The sequence below is a fragment of the Scyliorhinus torazame genome, chromosome 10 (genome assembly GCF_047496885.1).
Source record: "Scyliorhinus torazame isolate Kashiwa2021f chromosome 10, sScyTor2.1, whole genome shotgun sequence".
NCBI classification, from domain to species: domain Eukaryota; kingdom Metazoa; phylum Chordata; class Chondrichthyes; order Carcharhiniformes; family Scyliorhinidae; genus Scyliorhinus; species Scyliorhinus torazame.
Genome location: NC_092716.1, coordinates 199,414,120 through 199,435,973, shown reverse-complemented (window position 1 = coordinate 199,435,973; position 21,854 = coordinate 199,414,120). Strand labels below are relative to the sequence as shown.

Sequence of the window (21,854 nt, the reverse complement as noted above, 5' to 3'; positions counted from 1 at the left end):
CAAGTTGTGCAAAACTTTCTCAGCAGGAATAGTATCAGAAAAGTATAATAGGTGTGACTTCAATGATTATCCCTTGCTAACAGCGTTTCGCATTTTAACCTCTTTAGTTGGAAAACATGATCGATGAACTGCGAGCTGCTATCAAGAAGCACAATGGTCAGCTCTCAAAACTTGGCCCACAATTACAGGCTGAAGAGGATCTGCAAGGTGCCCTTGTGTCCCGGCCTATTAATAAGTTTCCAGCAAGCTCTACTCTTCCAAAAGGCCTGCAGCTCAAAGTGGGTGCCACCTATCTCATTGTTATATGTACGAGGTCAAAATGCTCCATTTTCCTTTTAAATTATATTTCATGTTGGCGGATATTTCTTTTCCAAAGATTCGCCAAGTGTTTGTTCTGTCATCTTCCTGAACTGACTCACTCATGTCCTACAGTTACTGCCACCCACTCAGCCCTGCAACCCCAAACAGGAAGAAACATAGAACATAGAACATAGAACCGTACAGCACAGAACAGGCCCTTCGGCCCTCGATGTTGTGCCGAGCATTGTCCGAAACCAAGATCAAGCTATCCCACTCCCTGTCATTCCGGTGTGCTCCATGTGCCTACCCAATAACCGCTTGAAGGTTCCTAAAGTGTCCGACTCCACTATCACAGCAGGCAGTCCATTCCACACCCTAACCACTCTCGGAATAAAGAACCTACCTCGGACATCCCTCCTATATCTCCCACCCTGAACCTTATAGTTATGCCCCCTTGTAACAGCTACATCCACCCGAGGAAATAGCCTCTGAACATCCACTCTATCTATCCCCCTCATTATCTTATAAACTTCTATTAAGTCGCCTCTCATCCTCCTCCGCTCCAAAGAGAAAAGCCCTAGCTCCCTCAACCTTTCCTCATAAGACCTATCCTGCAAATCAGGCAGCATCCTGGTAAATCTCCTTTGCACCCTTTCCAATGCTTCCACATCCTTCCTATAATGAGGTGATCAGAACTGCACACAATACTCCAAATGTGGTCTCACCAGGGTCATGTATAGTTGCATCATAGCCCCACGGCACTTAAACTCAAGCACCCTGTTAATAAACGCTAACACACTATAAGCCTTCTTCACGGCTCTATCCACTTGAGTGGCAACCTTCAGAGATCTGTGGACATGAACCCCAAGATCTCTCTGTTCCTCCACATTCCTCAGAACCCTGCCGTTGACCCTGTAATCTGCATTCAAATTTTTTCTACCCAAATGAATCACCTCACACTTAGAACATAGAACATAACAGCGCAGTACAGGCCCTTCGGCCCTCGATGTTGCGCCGACCTGTGAAACCACTCTAAAGCCTATCTACACTATTCCTTTATCGTCCATATGTCTATCCAATGACACATCTTGTTTAACAATCGCCTTACCGCATCTCTTATTCAATCAAGAAGTAGTTGACATACTTTTGAAAGTTTAAACATTTGGCGAAAATAGCAGCCATTTTGAACACAGTCAGATTCCACAAACACGGGTGCCTAGACGACCAGACAATCTGTTGTTAATGAGTTGAAGGAGACAATATTCAAAGTTGTTTTCACTGATAATTATTGCGATATGACTTATCTTTCAGTGCAAGATGAAAGGCTTCAACAAACGAATCTTGTTTTTTCAGCAATATTACAAAACTATTGTAGATAGTTCTGTGACTTTTTACTTCCCGATTCTTGGTCAAGTTTGACAATGCCAATGCCTGTCCTTTATTTGCCATTACATTTGTTAACAGATTGCTTTAGTTCAAAGATCCTTAAGTTGCAATGATTTTCCATCCCTTTGTATAGTTTGGACAATTCATTAGTTCCCGGCATGCTATGGTTCTGTTTTCAGTTCCGCCACACAGCTTTTTAAATTTGCCATCCCTGATCCCCATTTACATTGTTCTGTTTCTCAATCATATCAACAATTTGTGTCTTGCCTTATATTGGAGAAAACCTGAAAATATCTTCCTAAATGTTAATTAATTTAGATTATTGTTAATGCTCTTTTTAATTTGAGAATCTGCAGCTTCTTCAGTTAAATGTATCCATGTGTGTATTTTCCATCACCCCACACTAGGGTGCGGCATCATTTTTCATTTCTTCAATGAAAAAAGTAATGTCAAGATTTTAAGTAAATAGTCTTTCCATTTCTGCATACTACGAATGAGCAAAGAACCTCCTTTCAGCTGTGAGCTGCCCAAGTTTTAAATCTGTGTGTTTTGAAAGTGTAAACACTTGCTTGGGGAAAGTTTGTTGTTTGTGCTTTGAAAGCAGACAAGGCACACAAACAGTGATTAGCTGTCATTCCCAGCCTACAGTGATGTTTCCCTCATCTCTGCATGCCACCTAAGGAAAGTATTGTGTTACTAATCTGAAATTCGGGCCTAGAATTTGTTTAAAATATGAGCCCATTCCCCTTCCCCCACAGAGTGCACCTTGAAATGGAATAGTCCCCTTCCTGTCTGTGACATCTTGAAACGGCCCTTGGAAATGTCAGCAGGAACGCAATGAAAACTGAGTTGCAGTACTATTCCAGTGGACAGACATAAGGTTCAAATGTAAGCGCTCAACCTAAAATGCATGAAGCGTGTTTGGCCTACTGCTTTATTTGTTTTTTCACACTTCCCAATTAGTGGATTGTCAGGGAGCGATTGATTTACTCATGTTACTGGTTCACCACAGTCACATCTGGTCGACAAAAAGTTTGCTCACTTTGGCGGTTTTGTTTGCAAATGCTGATTGAAAGTGACATAGCAGAAATATTTACAAGAGATAAGTCCATAGGTATAAAGAACTTCTCCCTGTGACCCCCACCCTGACTTGTTGAAATTCTGAAATCTAAGTAGAAACACATTGCTCTAAAAAAAAAATTTCTTGCATTTTTTGATGCATTTCCCATATTTTCTGTTGATATTGGAATGTTATCAATATTAGAGTACAAGGATTTAAGATTTTTGCGCTCCATTCCCCATGTGCGCTATTTTAGCAACATACATCAGACACGTCCTACAGACGGTGTATTATTTACTGTTGGAAAACGACCTTAAGGAAAAAGAGAATGGTTGGTTCTGTGACTGGTACATACGCGCCAGACAGCACCCTTGGATTCCCTGTTAAATGTCTCCGAGGTCGGAATCTTTGGCTCTCGCTGGTGGTGAGTTTGGAGGAGGGAAGGGCATGTAATTAAATGGGATGGTGGCATACCGGAACCCTGCCACCTTCCCACCTCTGCCAGAATTAAGTTCTGAGTGGGAAGGTGCATGGTTGACCTTCCTGCCCCGTCGCCAATTGAGGTCCTTTAGTGGCCAATTAATGACCACTTAAAGGCCTCATCTTGCTGCTGCTGATATTAGCCCAGCAGTGGGAGGACTTGTTTTTGGCCAGCTTGACACCTCTGCAGGGAGAGGGGGTATCCCACAATCAAACTGAGGGGGAATCCCACTCAGTGTCTGATCAAGGGACTGGACAGCAGTAAGGGGGAGTTGATGGAGAGTCAATACCCCTGTCCTTGCTGCTGACTCCCCCAAACCCTCTCCCTACCATTTCCACTCCCCCCCCCCCCCACCCCCACAAAAACCTCCCCTCCACTCATTACGTACCTGTGGCCTGGGTCGCTCTATAATCCTGGGGCTCCGGTGCCTGTGATTGGCCAGCAACACTTAGTAGGTAAGATTTCTGCCCCTGGGGTCATGATTTTAGGGGAAGGCCCGACGCTGGACCTGCCACTGCCCGACTGGCTTGTGATTCAGCGGGTCTTCCCAAAAAGAGACAGCCTGGGTCTCTCTCTGGCTCTCTAACCAGCAGGCAAGTACCCTGATGCTTCAACAAGATTCTGCCCCAAGATAAATAATAATAATCTTCATTGTCACAAGTAGGCTTACCATAACACTGCAATGAAGTTACTGTGAAAAGCTCCCAGTCACCACACTCCGGTGCCTGCTCGGGCACACAGAGGGAGAATTCAGAATGTCCAAATAACCTAACAGCACGTGTTTCGGAACTTTTTGGACACTAAGAGCAATTTTGCATAGCAAATCCACCTATCCTGCACATCTTTGGACTGTGGGAGGAAACCGGAGCACCCGGAGTATACCCATGCAGACACAGGGAGAACATGCAGACAACACACAGACAGTCACCCAAGCCAGGAATCAAACCTGGGACCCTGGAGCTATAAAGCAACAGTGCTAGCCACTGTGCAGTAGAATATATTGCTTTCCATGTGCTCCTATACAATCCTTAAGCCACTAACTTGGGGAACCAAGAGTTGTATTAACATGGGAAACCTACAATTGGTCTAACCCAATGATAACAACGTTTACAGCATCTTCTGTAATAAAATATCCCAAGGTGCTTCGCAGGAGCATTCTAAAGCAAAATATGACAGCAAGCCAAATAAGGAGATCTTAGGTCAGCAGATCAAAAGGTTCGTCAAAGACGCAAGTTTTAAGCAGTCCTAAAGGAAGAAACCAAGGTAGAGAGGGGGAAGGTGTAGAGAAGGAATTCCAGTGTTTTGTGCTTTGGTAACTGAAGGCACGGTCACCAATGCTAGAGTGATTAAAATTGTGGCTGCTCAAGGGGTCAGAATTTGAAGAGTGCAGATATCTTGGAGAAATTGGGGTGCTGGAGATAATTACAGTGATCGGGAGGGGCCAGGTCATAGATGGAACGCAGAGAATTAAGATTGGACTCACCCAGGGAACTAAGATTGGGCTAATGCAAGGAACGAACAATGGGCAAACCCAGTGAGCAGGATTTCACGAACCTTGGGAACCCTCATTGGCTTGAGGGCATTGGGCTAGTGCATGGAAAAATTAGCTGATTAACAATGTTGGGTCATGAGTGGGATGGGGTTTGGCTACAGTACCACCCACCTTCCTGCCCCTTAACTGAAGGGTGTATTCACACCCACTGCTCAGGCTCACATACCAAAATTGCCACTTGGGGAGGAATCAAAGGACTGTTAGTGCTAAAGAAGAATTACTATCATTAGACAAAGTGAGGAATTGATGTAGATTTAGCATAAACACCACCTCAAAGAATTCTTCAGATTCAAGTGATTTTGATAGAAACACAAATTCTCCAAGTGGCCTCACAATGGCTTCTTGAAGCTAGTCTTGTCTCCCATAATTGAGAAGCTGTATCTTTCTTATGCTTTCTCACTTCAGAGGTGTACATCCAAAGTATTAACACAACCTACTTTGTTGTAATCTGTTTACTGGATTTAATGTAGTCTTGTCCCAAATTCCCATCGTCTTTAAGACAGTGAACATTATCATATAAATCAAAGTCTTACAGAATTGGCAGGAGACATAGGGCGTGAGTCTGGGGAAAGATTTCTCAGTGTGGTAGCGAGCGGGAGCTGCTGCGAGCTTACCCGGCGCTCGGCCCAGCGAGGCTGGCAACGCTGTACAACATTTATTGGTCCACTTAACGAAGCCCCACGTGATTCTCGCTGCAAATGAAGGCTCGCCAGCTGATTCGCCAGCACCCCGCTGGCCAGCCCTCCACTAACAAGGTCGAGCAGCACTTAAACAGCTCTTGCTCAGCCAACCCCAACCAGCTCGCAGCCATGACGCCCAGGAAACCGGCCCCAAGATTTGGGGATGCTGACCTGGGGAGACTCCTAGACGCAATGGAGGCCAGGAGAGATGCCCTGTTCCCCCAAGGGTCCCAGAGGGTTAGCCACAGGGCAGCCACTGCTGCCTGCGAGGAGGTGTCGGAGGCTGTGGACTCCGGGAGTGTGACCAGGAGGACTGGCCTCCAGTACCGAAGGAAGTCAATGACCTACACCGGGCAGCACGAGTGAGTAGACACCAATGCACCCCCCCCCCCCCCCCCCCCCCCAACAGGCCACCCTCCTCACCCCAAAACCTTTTTTGATTCCACGGGAGCATCCACCACCCAACCACTGTGAACCGCGCGCGTGGCTGACAATGTCCCCTCTGTGTCTCCTCAGGAAAAGCTCTCCCACAATCGTCGGGAGAGGGCCCAGGTTGGCAGTGGGGTGCTGCACATAAGAATCTTCACCACCTTCGAGGACCGGGCCCTGGAGGTGACTGGGGTGGCCAAGGACAGAGCAATCAACAACATAGAGGCTGCCGGTAGCCACACAGGTGAGGAGCCACTGGGCCCCAGCCAAAGGACCTGTCCAACGTGAGTTATTGCCTTACTGACTAACCCATACCTTCCACTGACCACATGTCCATTCTCCTGCAGGTCCTCCAGCGGACAAAATGGCCCATCCTGGGTGGCCCCTTTCCCAGCCTCCAATGAGAACACCTCGGAGGAGAGCTCCAAGGATGCCACCATAATAGTCGTGGCACAGCTGACATCCCCACCCTCCACCAATGCAGATGCACGCACCTCAGTGGGAAATGTTATTGGCCAGGCTTCTGGGGAGCACCACACAGCTGCTAATGAACATCAGGTGGAGGCAGGAACCCCCAGGCGAGACAACAGTTGGAGGTCTGCTGGATCCCAGGACCCTGCTGGGCTCCAACCAGATGCTGAGCCTGTGGAAGAGGCTTTCCCGGGGCTGATGGAGACGTTGGGGAGTGGACATGACATTCAGAGGGAGATGCTCTGAAATATGGGTGGTACGGTAGCACAGAGGTTAGCACTGTTGCTTCACAGCTTCAGGGTCCCAGGTTCGATTGCCGGCTTGGGTCACTGTCTGTACGGAGTCTGCACATTCTCCCTATATCTGCGTGCGTTTCCTCCAGGTGCGAACCCGCAGTACGTCTACATGGCGTACCCCAACGGCCGCCAGGTCACAGTCTCCCTCAGGGACCTGGCACCAGCTGGATCCCCAGCCATGGCTCAACAACACCCGACGCCCCCCCCCTCCGGTTGCCCCGTCACCACCCACCCTCCCCCCAGTGCACCTCACTACAGCCCCCGTCCCAGGACGATCCGTCCTCCCACTGGTTCCACCTGGGGATGAAGATGAGGACAACACGCTCCCGGTGTCACAGGCGACCAAGTCGGCACCTGCATCACCACCGGGACCGAGGCACTCACAGTTGAGGATCAAGACACCCGATCGGCTAAATTTGTAAATTTTCACCAGTCTGTAACCTTTAAATCCTCACAAACCTGTAAATAATTTTCCACAACCCCCACTGGACTCTTTTTAACAGGGTGTGAATGTGGTAGTCACCACTGTTTGTATATAGTTGTATTAGAGGTAATACGGTAAGACTCCTGTACTACAGGTACGGGGGTAGATCCCTGCCTGCTGGCTCCACCCAATAGGTGGAGTATAAATGTGTGTACACACCGAGCTGCTCCCATTTCTGGTAGCAGCTGCAGGAGGCCACACATCTCTGCTTAATAAAGCCTCGATTACTCTCTACTCTCGTCTCGTCGTAATTGATAGTGCATCACTCCTGGTCATTGTTACGGGACCATTTGATATAGATGGAGGTATCGCTGAAGTGAAAATGATTGTAATCTTCAACCCAGACCAAAATGGAAAATACAGCAAGATTAGAAATTGGTTGTTTTATTCAATGAATTGAGATTAAATATATTGAGGTTCAAGGTGTTTATCTAGTTTTCTTCATTACCAGCATTACAAGTATAGAGAATATCCATTTCATAGCTGCAGAGTGCAAATCTCTGGAAAGATTTCTAAGTGTGGTTGCGAGCGGGAACTACCACAGGCTTCCCAGTATTCGGCCTAGTGAGGCCGACAATGCAATACAATGTTAATGGTCCACTTAATGCCCCACAGACATCACGCTGCAAATGAAGGCATGCCAGCTTATTCACCAGGTACACGCTTGCCAGCCCCCCATTAATAAGGTCGAGCAGCATTTAAACAGCACCCGCACAGCCATTACCTCTCACCTTGCAGCCATGGCGCCGAGATGCTCGGACATTAGGTTTCAAGATGCAGACCTGTGGACGCTCCTAAATACATTCAAGGCCAGGAGGGATGACCTGTTCCCTCGAGGGTCCCAGAGGGTGAGCCACAGGGCAGCCAGTGCCGCCTGGAACAAAATGGTAGTGACTGTCAGCTTGGGCAACGTGACGAGGAGGACTGGCCTCTAAGAAGGTCAACAACCTACACCGGGAAACACGGGTGAGTTGACCGCCCCCCCCCCAATGAGACCTTTCCGCCCCCACGCAAGCAACCCCCCCCAATCCTCCCTTAGCCCCCCCTTCCCTTCAACCCACCCAACCACTGTGAACCGCACATGTGGCTAACAATGCCCTCTCTGTGTCTCCACAGGAGAAGCCCCCCCACAATCGCCAGGAGAGGATCCAGATTGGCGGTGGGGTGCCGGACATAAGAATACTTACGCCCTTCGTGGATCGGGCCCTGGAGGTGACGGGAGTTGCTGAGGACAGAGCAGTCACCAATGCGGAAGTCGGCGCACGCCGCAGAGGTGAGGATCCACCGGGCCTCACCCGGAGGACCTGTCAAACGTGAGTTGTTAATGCCATACAGACTGACCCATGCCCATTCTCCTGCAAGTCCTCCACCCGACAGCGCCGGCCCATCCAGGGTAACCCCATCTCCTGCCTTCCATGAGACCACCTCGGAAGAGAGCTCCGAGGATGCCACAATCACCGCGTTACACCCGTCATCCTCACCCTCCACGAGCGCAAAGATACACACCTCAGTGGGCAACTTTAGTGGTCAGGCTTCTGGGACACAATTGGTGAGCACCACACAGTCGCTGATGCACATTAGGTGGAGGCAATAACACCCAGGCAAGAAAGCAATCAGAGTTCTGCTGGATCCCAGGACCCATCTGGGTCCCAGCCAGATGTTGAGCCTATAGACCAGGATATCCTGGAGCTGATGGAGACATTAGGAAGCGGCCGGGACATTCAAAGGGAGATGTCAGTGATATGCAAGCAGGTCCAGAGCCGATTGGAGGAGTCCCAGAGGCTACGGGCTTAGGAGATGCTGCCGGCAATGCTTGGCACCGAGGCAAAAACTGCTACAGTGGTGACCGTAGTGGAGAGCCTGATGCATGATAATTCTCGTTAGGGAATGCATCAAAGCAAAAGAGAAAGCCTATAATGTGGCAAAGAGTAGTGGGAAGTCAGAAGATTGGGAAGGCTACAAAAACAAACAGAGGATAACAAAGAGAGAAATAAGGAAAGAGAGGATCAATTATGAAGGTAGGCTAACCAGTAACATTAGGAATGATAGTAAAAGTTTCTTTAAATACATTAAAAACAAACGGGAGGCAAAAGTAGACATTGGGCCGCTCCAAAATGATGCTGGTAATCTAGTGATGGGAAACAAGGAAATAGCTGAGGAACTAAATAAGTACTTTGTGTCAGTCTTCACAGTCGAAGACATGAGTAATATCCCAACAATTCAGGAGAGTCAGGGGGCAGAGTTGAATATGGTAGCCATCACAAAGGAGAAAGTGCTAGAGAAACTAAGAGGTCTAAAAATTGATAAATCTCCGGGCCCAGTTGGGCTACATCCAAGAGTTCTAAAGGAGATAGCTGAAGAAATAGTGGAGGCGTTAGTTGTGATCTTTCAAAAGTCACTGGAGACAGGGAAAGTCCCAGAGGATTGGAAAATCGCTGTTGTAACCCCCCTGTTCAAGAAGGGAACAAGGAAAAAGATGGAAAATTATAGGCCAATTAGCCTAACCTCGGTTATTGGCAGGATTCTAGAATCCATTGTTAAGGATGAGATTTCTAAATTCTTGGAAGTTCAGGGTCGGATTAGGACAAGTCAGCATGGATTTAGTAAGGGGAGGTCGTGCCTGGCAAACCTGTTAGAGTTCTTTGAAGAGATAACAAATAGGTTAGACCAAGGAGAGCCAATGGATGTTATCTATCTTGACTTCCAAAAGGCCTTTGATAAGGTGCCTCACGGGAGACTGCTGAGTAAAATAAAGGCCCATGGTATTCGAGGCAAGGTACTAACATGGATTGACAATTGGCTGTCAGGTAGAAGGCAGAGAGTTGGGATAAAAGGTTCTTTTTCGCAATGGCAACCGGTGACGAGTGGTGTCCCGCAGGGTTCAGTGTTGGTGCCACAGCTGTTCTCTTTATATATTAACGATCTAGATGACGGGACTGGGGGCATTCTGGCTAAGTTTGCCGATGATACAAAGATAGGTGGAGGGGCAGGTAGTATGGAGGAGGTGGGGAGGCTGCAGAAAGATTTAGACAGTTTAGGAGAGTGGTCCAAGAAATGGCTGATGAAATTCAACTTGGGCAAGTGCGAGGTCTTGCACTTTGGAAAAAAGAATAGAGGCATGGACTATTTTCTAAACGGTGACAACATTTATAATGCTGATGTGCAAAGGGACTTGGGAGTCCTAGTCCAGGATTCTCTAAAGGTAAACTTGCAGGTTGAGTCCGTAATAAAGAAAGCAAATGCAATGTTGTCATTTATCTCAAGAGGCTTGGAATATAAAAGCAGGGATGCACTTCTGAAGCTTTATAAAGCATTAGTTAGGCCCCATTTAGAATACTGTGAGCAATTTTGGGCCCCACACCTCAGGCAGGACATACTGGCACTGGAGCGGGTCCAGCGGATATTCACACAGATGATCCCAGGAATGGTAGGCCTAACATACGATGAACGTCTGAGGATCCTGGGATTATATTCATTGGAGTTTAGGAGGTTGAGGGGAGATCTAATAGAAACTTGCAAGATTATGAATGGCTTAGATAGGGTGGACATAGGGAAGTTGTTTCCATTAGCAGGGGAGACTAGGACCCGGGGGCACAGCCTTAGAATAAAAAGGAGTCACTTTAGAACAGAGATGAGGAGAAATTTCTTCAGCCAGAGAGTGGTGGGTCTGTGGAATTCATTGCCACAGAGGGCGGTGGTGGCTGGGACGTTGAGTGTCTTTAAGACAGAAGTTGATAAATTCTTGATTTCTCGAGGAATTAAGGGCTATGGAGAGAGAGTGGGTAAATGGAATTGAAATCAGCCATGATTGAATGGTGGAGTGGACTTGATGGGCCGAATGGCCTTACTTCCGCTCCTATGTCTTATGGTCTTATGATGTCAGAAGCATTAGTGGAGGTATCCAAGGCATGGCGCCGTCTGTGGTGGCCATGGCTGAGGGCTTCGGCAGAATGTCCGACTCACTGGGAGACATGAACCAGGACTAGGCGGACCTTGATCAGGTGCTGTGGGACATATTCTGGTCTCAGGTGGGTATGGCCGAGGCGCTGCGGAGCTTGTCCCAGTCGCAGGTGCGCACTGCCGATGCGCTACAGAGCATGGCCCACTCACTGAGGAGCATCGCCGAGGGAGTCGACACCATGGTGCAGACATCGGGGAGCTGCCAGTGCTGACCACTCCATCCCATGGCGGCCCACCCCAGCCGAGGATGCCCCCCTACCTCAGGGTGCCTCCCCACCCCCTCGCCGCGCAGTGGGGTGGCAAGCCCAGTGCCCTCAGGTTCTTTGCCTGTGAGCAAAGATGGCTACTCACCTCCTTGGCTCCCCACAGAAGCCCTTCCGCCAGGTTAATTGTATGGATATAGGGTTTAAGTAGTGATTATTGGCTTCGCGCCACGCTGCGACGGGATCCCGACTTCGCCTACGGGACAGGCCAGTTGCCTCGCAAACCATTTGGCATTTGGCAAGGTTCTCATTATTGGCCTCTCCTGCTATTCACCGGCCTTGTCACGCTCTCACTCAAGCGCAACGAGGCCAGAACATCGCGCCGATTGAGTGATCGAAAAAATGGACAAAATAATCTAAATGACAAAGGGGCAATGAAATTCGCAACATGACAACTTTCACATTACCTCAAAGGAAAAACCTCAATGAGGACTCTGGAAGGCTTTGTTTGCATTCCAGGTTAGTGTTGAACTGAATTCTGAAGGCAAGCTGACCTGAATTGGACTGGATTGGGTTAATTTCAGCAGCATTTGTGGCTAATTGTGGCTTGTAAAACAGAATGGAGGTGGAAATGTGACCAATCCCCTTTTACGTTTCAATGGATCAGCAAAATGTATTTATCACTAAGTGGTTGAAAATGTATTAATATATGTTTCATTACTGTTATGATTTTTTAATTGTTAATGATTCTTTGGTTTAGACTTTGAAGGCGTCTATGGCCTGCAATGCTTAGCTAATAATATCAATCTCTGACCTTGGTGGCCTATATTTGCCTGAAAATGTCTGTTCTGTACTTACTGGAACTGGGAATAGAATGAAACTTTCATGACAGAATTTCACAGCAGTGTTTGGACAGAGCCATGTTACCACCACTATTATTCAACTATGAGCCCCTTCTTCAGATTTTGAAAGCCACACTGGTAGTTCTTTGTGTTCTATGTACCCATTCAGGTAACTCTGCTCTCTGACAATCTTTTCAACTTTCTAATAACCCTTTCTTACATCACTGGGTATCTGGCACATTTGTAGTTTAGCTGCTGTTGAACTCCTCCCTCAGCAGTGTGTCAGCTAATTGATGGCAAGATGCTTGACTGGCTACTTCACCGCAGGTTAATGGATCATCAAGTCTTCACATTATTCAATGAGTATTGGGCCTAAATGAACATTGAGCTACAAAAGAATTACCCTTTCATTTAGCTATAGGTGCCAACTTGATCCAGTTGGTAGTTCTTGTTTTTGTGTCAGAAGGTCATGGGTTCAAGCCCCACTATAAGTTTGATCATGCAATCTAAGCAGGTATTTCAATGTGGTAAGAAGGTACTTCTGCATTATTGTCTTTCGGATGCCTGTTTGGGTAGATGAAAATATTTCCTTGGTGATCTTTGAAGAAAAACACAGTCAGGAACAACCATTCTCCTCCAAGCAACCACACCAAAAAACAGTTCATTTGCTGTTTGTGAAATCTTGCCCTGCATAAATTTTGCTGTTGTGTTTGCTTACCATTGCAACAGTTATTCCACTTCACAATCTATTGGTTGTAATGTGCATTGAGGTGCTACATGAAAGAAAATGTTTTCTGTCTGTTTTAAGATTGACCATCACACTTAGTGTTATCAATATGTAAAAAGAAAGCCAGCCATTTCAGGCAGATTCTTTTCTGACATACCTTCTATAAAATCTTCAGGAGTCCCGAGAAGTTGATATAAACGTAGGTTTATTTGTAGAGCAGAAGTAAAGGTCGTAACGCGGCACAGAGCACATAGGTCCCAGCCGGGATTACCGATGCCAGTCCCAATCTGGGCCGGCTTTTAAGCGTTAGTTTCACGAGGTCCAGCTGCTAGGACTCCGCCCCTCAGCGGGGAAGTCCATATTCCATGAGACCCACAGGGAGATCAATTGGGTTGTCCCCGTGGGCCTCGTGAGGGTTATTATATCTTCCAATCTGCAAAATACCTTTGCCTAACAGTAATTCCACCCCAACAGATCTCAGGTGATTTACCCACTTTTGTAGACCACAAACAAATCCAGATAAAGTAGATTTAAGAAACTTGGTTTATTAAACACACTAGTATTTACTGTATACACCAAATCTCAACCGGGTCTGAACTGCCGTTACATACCTGGCTAGTTTTATACAGAACTTAACTATAGATGATTTAGGGTTCCCGGCCCCTTTAGTAGGAGGGGAGCTCGTATTCGGTGAGACTCATGGGGATGTTGATTGCTCCAATGCTGTATAATTCATGTGGGTTTTGACATCCGCGCCCCCCCCAAAGTCTGAAGATTCCTCCTCCGACTGTGGAATAGGAGAGTGTCGGACCCCTCTCATGTTGGCATCAGGAGGGGGCAGCATGATGGTGCAGTGGTTAGCACTGATGCCTCACGGCACCAAGGTCCCAGGTTCGATCCCGGCTCTGGGTCACTGTCCGTGAGGAGTTTTCACATTCTCCCCGTGTTTGCCCCCACAACCCAAAGATGTGCAGGGTAGGTGAATTGGCCAAGCTAAATTGCCCCTTAATTGGAAAAAATGAAATGGGTACTCTAAATTTTTTTTTAAAATGTTGGCATCAGGATCCCCTTGGGGAAATGATCTGGCCTCTTCTTCATCAGGTTTGGTTTGAGAAAAACTTTCTTCCTCTGGGGAATTTTACAAAGAATTGATCATCTGGACAGAATGTGATCAAGGTGCTTTCGCATGCTAAGACCTTGCACCTGTACGTGATAAGATACTGGTCCTGTCTGGCAGACGATTGTTCTGGGGATCCACTGGGCGCTGTCTGCAAAACTTCTAACAAACATTGTGTCACCTGGTAGAAAGAGTCAGTGCGTTTGTCGATGAATGGGGCAACGCTCTTGTAACCCCTGGCTGCAGTGTACTTTCCCGCCTATATCATGGAAAACCATACTGAGATGGGTCCAAAGCCTCCGGCCCATCAGCAAATTAGCCTGAACCACCCTGGTCGCAGGGTGCGGAGTGCTTCTGTAACAGAACAGAAACCTGGCCAGCCTCGTGTCTATGGAGCCTGAAGACTGTTTTTTCCACGTTTGAATGTCTGCAACGCCCTTTCTACTAGCCCATTTGAAGCCGGGTGATACAGAGCCGTACGGATGTACCACACTCCATTAGCTTTGAAGAATCCCGAGAGCTCTTCACTCGTGAAGGACGTTTCATTGTCAGTAACTGGGATGCCGTGTGTACTGAAGGACAAATGCAGTTTTTTGATGGTCACCCTGGAGGTGGTCGGCAACATTTTATGGACCTCTAACCACTTATAGTGGGCATTGATCAGGAGGAGGTACATTGAGCCTTGAAACGGACTGGCAAAACCTGCGGTCGCCTCGGCCATTCCTAGGCTGAAAGGACGTGGCCGGCGGATGCTACTGGTGCTCCAGGCATACGTTGCACTACTGGGCCACTCTCTCAATGTCAGCGTCCAGGCCTGGCCACCAAACATAATTACGTGCTAACTTTTTAATTTTGGACACCTAGCGGGTCTGTTATACAGGTCCCTCAAAATCAACTCCTGGCCCATTTCCGGAATGACGACGCGTGTAGAATCATATCATAGAATTTATAGTGCAGAAGGAGGCCATTTGGCCCATCAAGCCTGCACTGGCCCTTGGAAATAACACACTACTTAAGCCCACACCTCCAACCTATCCCTGTAATCCACAAACCCACGTAATCTTTTAGACACTAAGGGGCAATTTATCATGGCCAATCCACCTAACCTGCCAATTTTTGGACGTAACCCACAGCAGGCTGCTGTCCTCCACACTAAACTCGGACATCTTTGTCAAGAATGTCCGTAACTTGCCTGGAAAATGCCTATGCTGACCCCCCCTCCATATAGGACTACATGCCGAATCTTCAAAAGGACTGGGTCTGTCTGAGTTCACTCACAGATCCGGGATCAAGTTACAGACACAAATCTATAAAGTTGAGCGTGGCCACTACCTCGTCCGGATTGTTGGCAAGGGCAGACGGCTGAATGCATCCACCGGGATGCAATCAGGACGCTGGGGAAATGCTCAAATAAGTACTTGTAGGCAGTCAGCAGGAGGGCCCAATGTTGTATCCTGGCGGAGGCGATGTTTGGAATCGCCTTGTCCTCCTTAAAAAGACTGAACAGTTGCTTGTGGTCCGGTCTAATCATGAAACTGCGACCGTACACATATTGTCGGAATTTCTTCATGGCGAAGACAACTGCCAGACCTTCTTTCTCGATGTGCGCATAATTGCGCTCGACCACAGCCAGTGTCCGGGAGGTGAAAGCAATGTCATCTTCCATCCAGTGTGATAAAATGGCCCCAATGCCATATGGTGACATGTCACGCCTGATAATGAGGGGTTTGGCAGGGTCTTTACTTGCCGGAAATCTTCTTCCTGCTGCTGTTTCCACGCCCACTCCTGATTTTTTGTTCAAAAAGAGATGTCGAGGGGCCAACATTGTTGCAAGGCTGGGGATGAATTTGCTGTCATAGTTCACCATATCCAGAAAAGACCAAAGTTCCGTGGCACTCGTAGGGGTAGGAGCCTGCTGAATAACACGTACCTTCTCTGCGACCAAGTACAAATCCTCACTGTCCACTTGGTAGCTCAGATATCTCAACGTTTCTGGCCTGAAAACATAATTTGCTCTCTGCAGGCGACCAGAAACCGACAGAGCCATTTGGACTTCATCCAAATTACCTAGATACTCTCCTGCTTGGTCGCTGCCATGACCATCACGTCATCCAAATCTACAGTTACGCGTGGCAACCCCCGCAGGATGTTTTCAATCACCCTCTGGAATATGGGGGTGACACTCCAAAGGGTAGCCTGGTGTATTCATACAGGCCTCTATGCGTGTTGATAATGACCTATTTGTGGGAGGCCAGATCCAATTCCTGCTGCAAATATGGATGGCTCATATCGAGCTTGGTAAACGAGCATCCACTGTCCAATTTAGCATGTAGGTCCTCAATGCAGGGCATGGGGTAGCAATCCAATTGGGAAGCCTTGTTAACCGTTAACTTATAGTCCCCACATAATTGGACCATTTTATTAGGTTTGAGCACCAGAACTGCCGGCGCCGCCCAATCAGCAAAATATACGGGCTTGATGCTCCCACCTCCTTTGAGCCTATATGTTCGGTCTCAACTTACGCCAACAAAGCCTAAGGAACTGGGCGACTTCTGAAACACCTCGGCTGTGTTCTCGAGTCAATCTGAATCTGTGCCATGGCCCCTTTTATTTTTCCAGGTCTGGGCTGAAAAACCTCAGGTTATTTTCCCAGCACTTCGTACAGGCTCATGGATTTCATCCGGAAAATCTGCTGCCAGGCTAGATGTAGTCAGCTCAACCAATTATGGCCCAACAAGCTGGGGCCGTGCTTTTGACAAAATGTGTTGGAGACTGGTGCCAAAAAATTGCTGGAAGAACCTTAAACCTGCAACTTGCCATGCAGATTGCACTTTCCCGAAAAGGTGCTGAGCGAGGGGTGCAGGAGATCCAGGGGATGGAAGTAAACGCTTTGGGACATGCTCCCTCCGGGAAGCACCCCCCACACACTCTCCTCTGATTCGTCCAGATGGAAAGTCTGAGCCCGAGTTTGGCGCCTGCCACATTGGTGTGCCGGGATCTCTGGCTGACCTGTGGTTTGCGTTCCCTCCAGGCCCTATGACCACATGCCCATAACGTCCTGGCTCTCCCTCTATGGACTCAGGGGACGTATCCCGTCAGGATGTCTCGGTCTTTGACCAACGGGCCGGGATTCTACGGAGTTTCATCCAGGGTGGGGTATCGGTCTTGTGTGGGGGGTGCTTCCCGGAGGGAGCATGTCCCAAAGCGTTTACTTCCATCCCCTGGATCTCCTGCACCCCTCGCTCAGCACCTTTTCGGGAAAGTGCAATCTGCATGGCAAGTTGCAGGTTTAAGGTTCTTCCAGCAATTTTTTTGAGTTGTCACGTTATTCACACCGCAGAACAAATGGTTACTAAGCATATCTGAAAGGGAAGCGCCCTATTCACAAAATTCGGGCTATCTTGCGCAATCTGGACAAAAACTCAGTTACAGTCCCTCCATGGATCCTTTCTACCATATTGAAACGGTATCTCTGCACAATTATGGATGGTGTAGGATTAAAGTGTTGTCCCACCTGTGTCACCAACTGTTCGAAAGTGTTTGGCCGGTATTCGCCAATCCTGCGGCCAAGTTCTGATGCTGGCGTGAAAAGTGGCGCAAGCCACTCCGGCGTCAACGGGCCTCACCTGGCAGCTATCCACCCCTTCCTAGGGGGCTAGTATGGCGCCGAAGTGGTCTCTGCAGCTCCGGCGCCCGAAAGCCGGCGTGTCACGGCCTGCGCGAGTTTGCACATGCATGTGGTTTCCCGTCTTCGCGATGGCCCCCCGCAGTGTGGGACCATACGTAACCCACGCCGGTTTAACTTGGCCGAATCGGCAGGCACTCGGCCCGTCAAGGCCCGGAGAATTGCCCCAGACTGGCGCAGCGGCGATCCCGCGGGTGCCCGAAAATTGACGCCGGAGAATCGGCGAGCTGGCGCGGGGTCGGAGAATCCCGGCCTTAGTGTCTGGAGTTGCATGCATCCTTTTTTTTCCAATTAAGGGGCAATTTAGTGTGGCCAATCCCCACACCCTGCACATCTTTGGGTTGTGAAGGTGAGACCCACACAGACACGGGCAGAATGTGAAAACTCGACATGAACAGTGACCTGGGGCCGTGATCGAACCCAGGTCCTCGGCGCCGTGAGGCAGCAATACTGACCGCTGCACCATCGTGCTGCCATAATGCATGCATCCTGCCTCCTGTGTCCAATCCTCTGAACTTGTGTCAAATACATCTAATCTTCCAAACAGGGGCATTTTTAAAAAAGTTCAACCTGGGTGTAGCAGAATAAGGGAGCAGGTTCACCTGACAGCGTAGCTGCATTGACAGCAATCCAGTTGTACCCTCATCACCAGTTTCGTAGGCCACAAATGAGTCTGGACCGAGTAGATTTAAGAAACTTGGTTCATTAACACACAGTAGCATTTGCCAAATAAGCCAAACCCCAACCGTGTCTGAACTGTCGGTACCGTACCTGGCCAACTTCAAACAGAACTTTATGCCCCCCCCCCCCCAACTTTAGTGGGGGAGCTTGTATTTGGCGAGACTCAAGGGGGTTGATTGATTGCTCCAACCCTGTAGGTCTCGTGCGGATTATAACACTCACTGCCTTAAATGGAAGGTGAACATTTTAATTAAATTAAACTAAAACACAATTCTATCTTTGTCATAAAAATGTGTATTACAATAATCCAGACCTAAAAATAAAACAATCCATAGCCTGACATATCATGAGCAATGCTTTTGGAGACCTATTAGTGGAGAATAAATGACAATAATCAATGGTTTACATAGGAACAGCTGTAGGCCATTCAGCCCTCTGCATATGATCTGCCATTGCATTAGATCATTGCATTAAACCTCGGCCTCATCTGCTCTTTTAGGCAGACATGAAAGATTTCGAGGCACTATTTTGAAGAAGACTTGGAAAGTTGTCCCCGGTGTCCAATTTTTAGTCTTCACCCATAAACAGTTTATCTGCTGATTATCTCAGTGATGTTTCTGGGAACTTGGATGTGCAAACTGATAGCTGCGGTCCTCTCCATGGCATTAGTGACTACACTGACGGGAATGTGCTATGGGATGTCCAGGGATGCTAAAAATTGCTATGAAAATGCAAGTTGTATCTAACTTGTTGAGTATCACCGGCAGATGGCAACATTTGAAACAAAGCTCTGTTGGACAGAGCAATACATGTGCTGGAATAAATAATGGCAAGTGATATAATGTGTTTATTTCAAAATACCCGAAAGCATTTGAGAAAATGCCACACTGTAGCTGGATATTAACATCCTTGCAGGCAATAACCCATTTTGTTTGGTTCATTTATTAGGTGTATCGGAATGGTCAAAGCACTGGGGAAGTTCTCATCTATGTTAACATGAAGGTCATCGAGAAAGAATGTAGCAGTGATAAATTCATGATGGAAAGAGTAAGGTCTTTTATTGCTAGAAATAGAATAGAAGTGGAAAAAAATCTAGTTACAATAATAATGACAATGTTGGTTAAAAAAACAAATTTAGTGCTACTTTAACCCAATCTGCCACCTGGGATTAGGCACAGTGCTGGTTCACACTCCAGGTGATTTTACCCACCATTGAAGTCAACAGAGAGTGACATTCAACTGGGTGTAAAACCAAGTTTCACTATATCCTCAGCAGGTCTGACAGCGTCTGTGGAGAGAAAAGGGAGCTAATGTTTCGAGTCTGGATGACTCTTTGGCAAAGCTTTGTCAAAGCAAAAGCAGAAAATACTGGACAATCTCAGCAGGTCTGACAGCATCTGTGGAGAGAGAAGGGAGCTAATGTTTCGAGTCTGGATTACATCATCCAGACTCGAAACATTAGCTCCCTTTTCTTTCCACAGATGTTGTCAGACCTGCTGAGATTGTCCAGTATTTTCTGCTTTTGTTTTAGATTCCAGCACCTGCTGTAATTTGCTTTTAGTTCCACCATATCCTATTGGTTTAAACCCAACAATTATCCACTTTACAAAGTTTCTGTTTAGTCCTAGTCTTGGTTAATAGTTGCATACATCTGCATCGTAAGAATCAACAAGAGAAGATGGGAACTGAAACTCACTCACAGTATAAAAGGGAATGTACTTTAGCTGTCTTCGTAACCTCTCTATATTTAGGTGGTCTCATTAGCAAGTTTGCAGATGACACTAAGATTGGTGGAGTAGCAGATAGTGAAGAGGACTGTCAGAGAATACAGCAGAATATAGATAGATTGGAGAGTTGGGCGGAGAAATGGCAGATGGAGTTATGGAGTTCAATCCGGGCAAATGCGAGGTGATGCATTTTGGAAGATCCAATTCAAGAGCGAACTATACGGTATATGAAAAAGCCCTGGGGAAAATTGATGTACAGAGAGATCTGGATGTTCAAGTCCATTGTACCCTGAAGGTGGCTGCGCAGGTCGATAGAGTGGTCAAGAAGGCATACAGTATGCTTTCCTTCATCGGAAGGGGTATTGAGTACAAGAGTTGGCAGGTCATGTTACAGTTGTATAAGACTTTGGTTTGGCCACATTTGAAATACTGCGTACAGTTCTGGTCGCCACATTACCAAAAGGATGTGGATACTTTGGAGAAGGTGCAGAGGAGGTTCACCAGGATGTTGCCTGGTATGGAGGGCACTAGCTATGAAGAGAGGTTGAGTAGATTAGGATTATTTTTATTAGAAAGACGAAGGTTGAGGGGGGACTTCATTGAGGTCTACAAAATCATGAGAGGTATAGACAGGGTGGATAGCAAGAAGCTTTTTCCCAGAGTGGGGGTCTAAATTACTGGGGGTCACAAGTTCAAGGTGAGAGGGGAAAAGTTTAAGGGAGACATACGTGGAAAGTTCTTTACGCAGACGGTGGTGGGTGCCTAGAGCGCATTGCCGGCGGAGGTGGTAGATAGCGTCATTTAAGATGTATCTGGACAGATACATGAATGGGCAGGGAGCAGGGGGATACAGATCCTTAGAAAATAGGCGATAGTTTTAGATGTGGATCTGGATTGGCGCAGGCTTGGAGGGCCGAAGGGCCTGTTCCTGTGCTGTAATTTTTCTTTGTTCTTTGTTACTGTCCTGCGATATCTACTTGAAAAGCTGCCTTGATAAATAATTCCACAGCATTCACTTACTGTTGTGGTCCTCTTGAGATGCAATTCAACCATTTAAAGCTTTCATTTATTGAAAATAAGATAACAGTTTTAATATCTAAATTATTCAGCTGTGTTCCATACAACCACTCCACTGTGCTTCCTATATCCACTTTGTATCGGTGTTTTTATGAGAAGGCAAGATTCCTGGGTGATTCTACACCTGAGCTGCTCAGTTGCCTGTGCATGTAAATTTACACTTTGTCCCAGCCTCTTCCCTCCTTAAAAGCTCACAATGCACGCTTTTCATTTAATGAAAAAAAAACAAAAGGTGACCTGTTGTTGCTTTTGTTAATTGTGCTGTAAAGCTGCCCCCTGGGAGGCAGCCAAGAGCTATCCAGAACTTCTCAGTTTTATTTCCCTCTTCATCTCTGCAAAGGAGGGAAGGTGAAATCCTATTCACTGCCTCCATTGGTTGTGCTCTGGATTTTGTGGGTAAACTTCAGTTTTTGCAGGACTGCAAAATGCGCAGCAGCAGCTTGGCCGTCCAATTGACATAAAAGAAACTGAAACCAGATAGGGTGTATAACGGACAATAAATTTGCATCTCTACTGAAATTGAATTATACCCCCAGTGCTTTTCATACTTGAACCAAAGCTGTTCAATCTCACTGCTGCAGTAGGTTAAACATTGTTAACTTTTTAATATTGGACATGGATTTCAATCTTGCCCAGACGAAAGGATTGGAGGCCTCTTATGCCTGATGGATATCAGAACCCTAGGGAGTTTTGTCA

General features: G+C 47.2%; 1 protein-coding gene across 3 annotated transcripts in view; it reads left to right on the top strand.

The window, feature by feature from the left end:
* The window catches only part of LOC140384491 (doublecortin domain-containing protein 1-like), an 871,034-nt gene that overhangs the window by 347,706 nt on the left and 501,474 nt on the right, over positions 1-21,854 (top strand). For all 3 annotated transcript variants that reach the window (XM_072466241.1, XM_072466242.1, XM_072466243.1), the window contains 2 exons: positions 108-278; positions 19,303-19,401. In XM_072466241.1, the coding sequence (XP_072322342.1) occupies positions 108-278; positions 19,303-19,401 (270 nt within the window). The remainder of the gene's footprint in view (positions 1-107; positions 279-19,302; positions 19,402-21,854) is intronic.